Source organism: Leptodactylus fuscus, unplaced genomic scaffold (genome assembly GCF_031893055.1).
Source record: "Leptodactylus fuscus isolate aLepFus1 unplaced genomic scaffold, aLepFus1.hap2 HAP2_SCAFFOLD_1189, whole genome shotgun sequence".
Taxonomy (NCBI): domain Eukaryota; kingdom Metazoa; phylum Chordata; class Amphibia; order Anura; family Leptodactylidae; genus Leptodactylus; species Leptodactylus fuscus.
In genome coordinates, this window is record NW_027440021.1 from 6,677 (window position 1) to 17,096 (window position 10,420).

Here is a 10,420-nt window from a genome sequence, read left to right on the forward strand (position 1 = left end):
AATAATACAACGTGTACATACACATCACTGAGGACTACATCTACCTGTACACCTAATAATACACCGTATACATACACATCACTGAGGACTACACCTACCTGTACACCTAATAATAATACAGCGTGTACATACACATCACTGAGGACTACACCTATCTGTACACCTAATAATAATACAGCGTGTACATACACATCACTGAGGACTACACCTACCTGTACACCTAATAATACAGCGTGTACATACACATCACTGAGTACTACACCTACCTGTACACCTAATAATAATACACCGTGTACATACACATCACTGAGGACTACACCTACCTGTACACCTAATAATACAGCGTGTACATACACATCACTGAGGACTACACCTACCTGTACACCTAATAATAATACAGCGTGTACATACACATCACTGAGGACTACACCTAACTGTACACCTAATAATACACCGTATACATACACATCACTGAGTACTACACCTACCTGTACACCTAATAATACACCGTATACATACACATCACTGAGGACTACACCTACCTGTACACCTAATAATACACCGTGTACATACACATCACTGAGGACTACACCTACCTGTACACCTAATAATAATACAGCGTGTACATACACATCACTGAGGACTACACCTATCTGTACACCTAATAATAATACACCGTGTACATACACATCACTGAGGACTACACCTACCTGTACACCTAATAATACAGCGTGTACATACACATCACTGAGGACTACACCTATCTGTACACCTAATAATAATACAGCGTGTACATACACATCACTGAGGACTACACCTACCTGTACACCTAATAATAATACAGCGTGTACATACACATCACTGAGGACTACACCTATCTGTACACCTAATAATACAGCGTGTACATACACATCACTGAGGACTACACCTACCTGTACACCTAATAATAATACAGCGTGTACATACACATCACTGAGGACTACACCTACCTGTACACCTAATAATAATACAGCGTGTACATACACATCACTGAGGACTACACCTATCTGTACACCTAATAATACAGCGTGTACATACACATCACTGAGGACTACACCTACCTGTACACCTAATAATACAGCGTGTACATACACATCACTGAGGACTACACCTACCTGTACACCTAATAATAATACACCGTGTACATACACATCACTGAGGACTACACCTACCTGTACACCTAACAATAATACAGCGTGTACATACACATCACTGAGGACTACACCTACCTGTACACCTAATAATAATACAGCGTGTACATACACATCACTGAGGACTACACCTACCTGTACACCTAATAATACACCGTATACATACACATCACTGAGGACTACACCTACCTGTACACCTAATAATAATACAGCGTGTACATACACATCACTGAGGACTACACCTACCTGTACACCTAATAATAATACAGCGTGTACATACACATCACTGAGGACTACACCTACCTGTACACCTAATAATAATACAGCGTGTACATACACATCACTGAGGACTACACCTACCTGTATACCTAATAATAATACAACGTGTACATACACATCACTGAGGACTACACCTACCTGTATACCTAATAATAATACAGCGCGTACATACACATCACTGAGGACTACACCTACCTGTACACCTAATAATAATACAGCGTGTACATACACATCACTGAGGACACCTACCTGTACACCTAATAATAATACAACGTGTACATACACATCACTGATGACTACACCTACCTGTACACCTAATAATAATACAGCGTGTACATACACATCACTGAGGACTACACCTACCTGTACACCTAATAATAATACAGCGTGTACATACACATCACTGAGGACTACACCTACCTGTACACCTAATAATACAGCGTGTACATACACATCACTGAGGACTACACCTACCTGTACACCTAATAATACAGCGTGTACATACACATCACTGAGGACTACACCTACCTGTACACCTAATAATAATACAGCGTGTACATACACATCACTGAGGACTACACCTACCTGTACACCTAATAATACACCGTGTACATACACATCACTGAGGACTACACCTACCTGTACACCTAATAATACAGCGTGTACATACACATCACTGAGGACTACACCTACCTGTACACCTAATAATACAGCGTGTACATACACATCACTGAGGACTACACCTATCTGTACACCTAATAATAATACAGCGTGTACATACACATCACTGAGGACTACACCTACATGTACACCTAATAATAATACAGCGTGTACATACACATCACTGAGGACTACACCTACATGTACACCTAATAATAATACAGCGTGTACATACACATCACTGAGGACTACACCTACCTGTACACCTAATAATAATACAGCGTGTACATACACATCACTGATGACTACACCTACCTGTACACCTAATAATAATACAGCGTGTACATACACATCACTGAGGACTACACCTACATGTACACCTAATAATACACCGTGTACGTACATACCCTCTATGTATAATACTGCCCCCTATGTCTATGTTGTTGTAATGTTGTAAAATTCTCTTTATTTATACATTTTGGAAATTTACATCATTTTTTTTTTTTTTTAATAAAGTATAACAACCACCATCAACAACCCTCCAGGTTTAGTCCTTGGTTCCTCTCAGGGCTCTGGTGACGGAGGACCTCCAGATTCCTCCGGTAACACTCTAGACTGCACACAGGGACTTGAGTCTTAGAACAGGAGTATTTTTTCGGGTTAGCACATCCGGGGGCGCCGCAGAGCTGTGGGGCAGGCAATGCGGCCTGTGGTTCTGTAGGGACGGGGTAGGGAACTCCCGGAGGATAGGACACAGTAATACTATGTGCACTGTTCTGGTAGTGGACGGTGGGGCAGGGTGGCTGGCGTCCTCCCCTCCTCCCCAGTGCAGGTTTGGTACCCCGAGATTTCAAGGTCTTGGTCAGTCTCTCGATGGTCTGCTTCTTGCTTTCCTCAGCCTTCTTGGCCGCCTGCAGTCTCCTTTTTCGAGCTTTCTCCTCCCTCTTCACCAACATCTCTTGAGACATCTCCTGCGGAGGACGTGTGTACACAGCTGGGGGGTACAGAGGGGCGGCGGGGGTCTGCTGCTTCTGCAAAAGGGCTCTCTGTGGACAAGACACCATAAAGTCACACATTACACTATCACCACAAATAAGGTCGGTGTCCCCCCGGCCAGCACTCACCTGGCGAGCCGTCAGCAAGCTTTCATCAGTCTCTCTCTTCAGATCGCCATTGACATCCAGATCTCCCCTCTCTAGAGCGTCCAACCAGCGCATCTCCTCATCCTGCTCAGACACCGGAGCCCCAGCGGGAGAGGGCAGCGGGTCCATGTTACTGTCCTCATCTGGAGACACATGGAAAGTCATCACCAAGAGGATCCACGTGCAATCATCTCTATACAACTGCCGGAGATATCATGGAGGGTGTCCCATCAGTCATCATCACCACCAATCTCCAACCACGGACCATAATCTACTGTAGCACTATATATCCTCCGGACCCTCAGTCAGCCTCATGATCATGGCAAAGACCTCCACTACTACACCGACTATCACGCCCAACCTCCAGATCAGCCACCATTATGACCACCACGTTGACCAAGATTATCACTCAGCACAACGATCATCATCTTTATCCACCAACCATCATTCTCAATCTCCAGAGAATTATACTGAGCCTCAGCCACGTCCACCATCATTGCCGCCAATATGGAAAAGCTTCCACAACCATCATCATCCTCCTCAACCAACAATCATCACTCCCAACCTGCAGACGATTATATGGTCATGACCAACATCATCCTGTACCATCATCATATCCAATCCCATAATCATTCTACATCACCATAACCCTCAGCTTCTAGAAAACTCAACCAAATCTCAAACAGCTTCATGGCCAATATGATCAACCACCAGAAGACGACCATCCCCGACTTCTATAGAATTACACGGACCCTCAGCCACCTTCATGTTCAAGACCAGTCTTATCAAATACCTCACCATTACCATCATCAGCTACCTTGACCACCAACACGGTCAATCACCAAGGGATGCCAGCACAACCACCACCAGGGGATTATACTGACCCTCATCCACCAAGGCCATCAACCTCTAGAGGACTCCTACCATGACTATAATATATAACACTCATGGCCACCAGGATAATGCCGACATCACTACGGCTGCCCACAAGCATCATCAACCACCAGATGATCGAACTGACCCTTTGCCATATTCAATGCCAACCAAACCAGTAAAGACTTTCCACCATTAAACCTTCATTGTCCTAAACCATGAACAGATATCTTGTTCCAAACCACCAGAGGATGAAACATACCATCACCACCTTAAGGGACAGACTACTGGTGGAGAGCACCAAAGTCCATCTGATAGGCACCACCACTACTAGGGTCTCACCATCATCCTCCCTCAACACTTCGCCTTCTCTACAGACCCTCAACCACCTTCATGTCCTTGATACACAGGATCATCTGCCATACTCCGGCCACCGCCCATAAGCATCCTCAGCAACTCTACAGTGGTCCTCACCCAGCCATGCTCGGTACTGCTCTATGGGGACGCCTTCCAGGGGCTCGTCATCTTCATCCACCACCATCAGAGGGGACTGAGAACGGGACTGTTCAGGGATGACGGTAAAAGTGGGGACACTGTGGCAAGAGAAGATCCTTGTGAGAGGTCTGCACACACAGGGAGTCCTGTGCGAGGACGGGGGGGGGGAAATTACCTCTTTGTACCGAGCACCTGTCCCCCCAGCTTGATCTTGAGGCGGAGCTGTGGTTTCTGTACAGTCTTTGTATCAGCAATACGATTCGGTGTGTGCGCGGTGGCGCCGCCCTCCTGGTGATGCTTCTTCTTATGTTTTTTGTGCTTCTTGTGTTTTTTCTTGTGAAGCCCGTGAGATGCAACATCATCGTCATCACCTGAGAAGCCAAATATCACACATATATGACGTATAGAGGTCAGTATAGGGGGCGCTGTGTCTGTATAGCCATGATCAGGACCCCTCCCCTGTAGGTTACTCCTCACTATAGTATAAGACAGGCCAAACATGTGTAGGGGCTGCAGGTGGAGGTGACGGTGCTTCTATATGGAAGATGGGGTATGTTATATGATCAGCCTTGGAGGTTGGACCTATGGATGGTACGTGACTCCTTACTGTGCTATATGTGAAGAGGACGTGTAATATACTGATAGGTGTGATAATATGGTCCTGACTCCAGTATGTCCATTATATATATATATATATTACATATGTGATGTGACTCCTTACTGTGCTATATGTGAGGAGGACATCTAATATACAGGTGTGATAATATGGCCCTGACTCCAGTATGTCCATTATATATATATATATATATATATATATATATATATATATATATATATATATATATATTACATATGTGATGTGACTCCTTACTGTGCTATATGTGAAGAGGACGTGTAATATACTGATAGGTGTGATAATATGGTCCTGACTCCAGTATGTCCATTATATATATATATTATATATGTGATGTGACTCCTTACTGTGCTATATGTGAGGAGGACATCTAATATACAGGTGTGATAATATGGCCCTGACTCCAGTATGTCCATTATATATATATATATATATATATATATATATATATATATATATATTACATATGTGATGTGACTCCTTACTGTGCTATATGTGAGGAGGACGTGTAATATACTGATAGGTGTGATAATATGGCCCTGACTCCAGTATATATATATATATATATATATATATATATATATATATATATTACATATGTGATGTGACTCCTTACTGTGCTATATGTGAGGAGGACGTGTAATATACTGATAGGTGTGATAATATGGCCCTGACTCCAGTATGTCCATTATATATATATATTATATATGTGATGTGACTCCTTACTGTGCTATATGTGAGGAGGACATCTAATATACAGGTGTGATAATATGGCCCTGACTCCAGTATGTCCATTATATATATATATATATATATATATATTACATATGTGATGTGACTCCTTACTGTGCTATATGTGAGGAGGACGTGTAATATATTGATAGGTGTGATAATATGGCCCTGACTCCAGTATGTCCATTATATATATATATTACATATGTGATGTGACTCCTTACTGTGCTATATGTGAAGAGGACGTGTAATATATTGATAGGTGTGATAATATGACCCTGACTCCAGTATGTCCATTATATATATATATTATATATGTGATGTGACTCCTTACTGTGCTATATGTGAGGAGGACATCTAATATACAGGTGTGATAATATGGCCCTGACTCCAGTATGTCCATTATATATATATATATATATATATATATATATATATATATTACATATGTGATGTGACTCCTTACTGTGCTATATGTGAGGAGGACGTGTAATATACAGGTGATAATATGGCCCTGATTCCAGTATGTCCATTATATATATATATATTACATATGTGATGTGACTCCTTACTGTGCTATATGTGAGGAGGACGTGTAATATACAGGTGATAATATGGCCCTGACTCCAGTATGTCCATTATATATATATATATTACATATGTGATGTGACTCCTTACTGTGCTATATGTGAGGAGGACGTGTAATATACAGGTGATAATATGGCCCTGACTCCAGTATGTCCATTATATATATATATATATTACATATGTGATGTGACTCCTTACTGTGCTATATGTGAGGAGGACGTGTAATATACAGGTGATAATATGGTCCTGACTCCAGTATGTCCATTATATATATATATTATATATGTGATGTGACTCCTTACTGTGCTATATGTGAGGAGGACGTGTAATATACTGATAGGTGTGATAATATGGTCCTGACTCCAGTATGTCCATTACATGTATACTGTATGTGCTCGGTATATACCATATATACTGATACACAGAGTAAGTCTCTCACCTACTACATCCATGGCCGTGTCCGGATGCTCTTCCCGGAAATACAAGGCTTCTTACCGGGTGCAACCAATAAATCCGAGCATCAACAAATGATCCGGAACGTAATAGTGCGTCTCCAGTATCCGGGGAAGATGATGAGACCGGCACACAACGGCGATAGGACGCCATATATAGAGAGGCGAATGAAACTAACGAGAGAGAAGCGGAACTAAGCGGGCGCCATATTAGCGGAGGCGGAAGTGACAGCATCTGTGTGTGAGGAGAAAGGGCGGGAAAATACTGAGGGAGAAACCGAGCGCCATGTCAGTGAGGTAGAGGAAGATACACCACAGACAGGGGGCGCTATATACACGACACATATAGAAGATACACCACAGACAGGGGACGCTATATACACGTCACATATAGAAGATACACCACAGACAGGGGGCGCTATATACACGTCACGTATAGAAGATACATCACAGACAGGGGGCGCTATATACACGTCACATATAGAAGATACACCACAGACAGGGGGCGCTATATACACGACACATATAGAAGATACACCACAGACAGGGGGCGCTATATACACGTCACATATAGAAGATACACCACAGACAGGGGGCGCTATATACAAGTCACGTATAGAAGATACATCACAGACAGGGGGCGCTATATACACGTCACATATAGAAGATACACCACAGACAGGGGGCGCTATATACACGTCACATATAGAAGATACACCACAGACAGGGGGCGCTATATACACGACACATATAGAAGATACACCACAGACAGGGGGCGCTATATACACGACACATATAGAAGATACACCACAGACAGGGGGCGCTATATACACGTCACGTATAGAAGATACACCACAGACAGGGGGCGCTATATACACGTCACGTATAGAAGATACACCACAGGCAGGGGGCGCTATATACACGTCACGTATAGAAGATACACCACAGACAGGGGGCGCTATATACACGTCACGTATAGAAGATACACCACAGGCAGGGGGCGCTATATACACGTCACGTATAGAAGATACACCACAGACAGGGGGCGCTATATACACGACACATATAGAAGATACACCACAGACAGGGGGCGCTATATACAAGTCACGTATAGAAGATACACCACAGACAGGGGGCGCTATATACACGACACATATAGAAGATACACCACAGACAGGGGGCGCTATATACACGACACATATAGAAGATACACCACAGACAGGGGGCACTATATACAAGTCACGTATAGAAGATACACCACAGACAGGGGGCGCTATATACACGACACATATAGAAGATACACCACAGACAGGGGGCGCTATATACAAGTCACGTATAGAAGATACACCACAAACAGGGGGCGCTATATACACGACACATATAGAAGATACACCACAGACAGGGGGCGCTATATACAAGTCACGTATAGAAGATACACCACAGACAGGGGGCGCTATATACACGACACATATAGAAGATACACCACAGACAGGGGGCGCTATATACATGTCACATATAGAAGATACACCACAGACAGGGGGCGCTATATACAAGTCACGTATAGAAGATACACCACAGGCAGGGGGCGCTATATACACGTCACGTATAGAAGATACACCACAGACAGGGGGCGCTATATACACGTCACGTATAGAAGATACACCACAGGCAGGGGGCGCTATATACACGTCACGTATAGAAGATACACCACAGACAGGGGGCGCTATATACACGACACATATAGAAGATACACCACAGACAGGGGGCGCTATATACAAGTCACGTATAGAAGATACACCACAGACAGGGGGCGCTATATACACGACACATATAGAAGATACACCACAGACAGGGGGCGCTATATACACGACACATATAGAAGATACACCACAGACAGGGGGCACTATATACAAGTCACGTATAGAAGATACACCACAGACAGGGGGCGCTATATACACGACACATATAGAAGATACACCACAGACAGGGGGCGCTATATACAAGTCACGTATAGAAGATACACCACAAACAGGGGGCGCTATATACACGACACATATAGAAGATACACCACAGACAGGGGGCGCTATATACAAGTCACGTATAGAAGATACACCACAGACAGGGGGCGCTATATACACGACACATATAGAAGATACACCACAGACAGGGGGCGCTATATACACGTCACGTATAGAAGATACACCACAGACAGGGGGCGCTATATACACGACACATATAGAAGATACACCACAGACAGGGGGCGCTATATACACGTCACATATAGAAGATACACCACAGACAGGGGGCGCTATATACACGTCACATACGTCACATATAGAAGATACACCACAGACAGGGGGCGCTATATACAAGTCACGTATAGAAGATACACCACAGACAGGGGGCGCTATATACACGACACATATAGAAGATACACCACAGACAGGGGGCACTATATACAAGTCACGTATAGAAGATACACCACAGACAGGGGGCGCTATATACACGACACATATAGAAGATACACCACAGACAGGGGGCGCTATATACACGACACATATAGAAGATACACCACAGACGGGGCGCTATATACAAGTCACGTATAGAAGATACACCACAGACAGGGGGCGCTATATACACGACACATATAGAAGATACACCACAGACAGGGGGCGCTATATACAAGTCACGTATAGAAGATACACCACAGACAGGGGGCGCTATATACACGACACATATAGAAGATACACCACAGACAGGGGGCGCTATATACACGACACATATAGAAGATACACCACAGACAGGGGGCGCTATATACACGTCACGTATAGAAGATACACCGCAGACAGGGGGCGCTATATACACGTCACGTATAGAAGATACACCACAGACAGGGGGCGCTATATACACGTCACGTATAGAAGATACACCACAGACAGGGGGCGCTATATACACGTCACGTATAGAAGATACACCACAGACAGGGGGCGCTATATACACGACACATATAGAAGATACACCACAGACAGGGGGCGCTATATACACGTCACGTATAGAAGATACACCACAGACAGGGGGCGCTATATACACGACACATATAGAAGATACACCACAGACAGGGGGCTCTATATACACGTCACGTATAGAAGATACACCACAGACAGGGGGCGCTATATACACGTCACGTATAGAAGATACACCACAGACAGGGGGCGCTATATACACGTCACGTATAGAAGATACACCACAGACAGGGGGCGCTATATACACGTCACATATAGAAGATACACCACAGACAGGGGGCGCTATATACACGTCACGTATAGAAGATACACCACAGACAGGGGGCGCTATATACACGTCACGTATAGAAGA

The 10,420-nt window shown here is 43.9% G+C and overlaps 1 protein-coding gene across 1 annotated transcript; it reads right to left on the reverse strand.

The window, feature by feature from the left end:
- Positions 1–2,659: 2,659 nt before the first annotated feature.
- Positions 2,660–7,206, reverse strand: LOC142186796 (INO80 complex subunit B-like). Its single transcript, XM_075261368.1, has 5 exons — positions 7,033–7,206; positions 4,815–5,010; positions 4,619–4,737; positions 3,254–3,414; positions 2,660–3,175 (listed from the first exon to the last, which is right to left on the reverse strand). The coding sequence occupies exons 1-5, from the start codon at positions 7,043–7,045 to the stop codon at positions 2,660–2,662; spliced, it is 1,005 nt and encodes a 334-aa protein (XP_075117469.1). The 5' UTR covers positions 7,046–7,206.
- Between the last annotated feature and the right edge of the window lie 3,214 nt (positions 7,207–10,420).

Coding starts and splice junctions, on each gene's coding strand:
- LOC142186796 (XM_075261368.1), bottom strand. Junction 4,738..4,814: donor CAGGTGCTCGGTACAAAGAG/GTAATTTCCCCC, acceptor CTCTTGCCACAG/TGTCCCCACTTTTACCGTCA. Junction 3,176..3,253: donor GCTTGCTGACGGCTCGCCAG/GTGAGTGCTGGC, acceptor TCTTGTCCACAG/AGAGCCCTTTTGCAGAAGCA.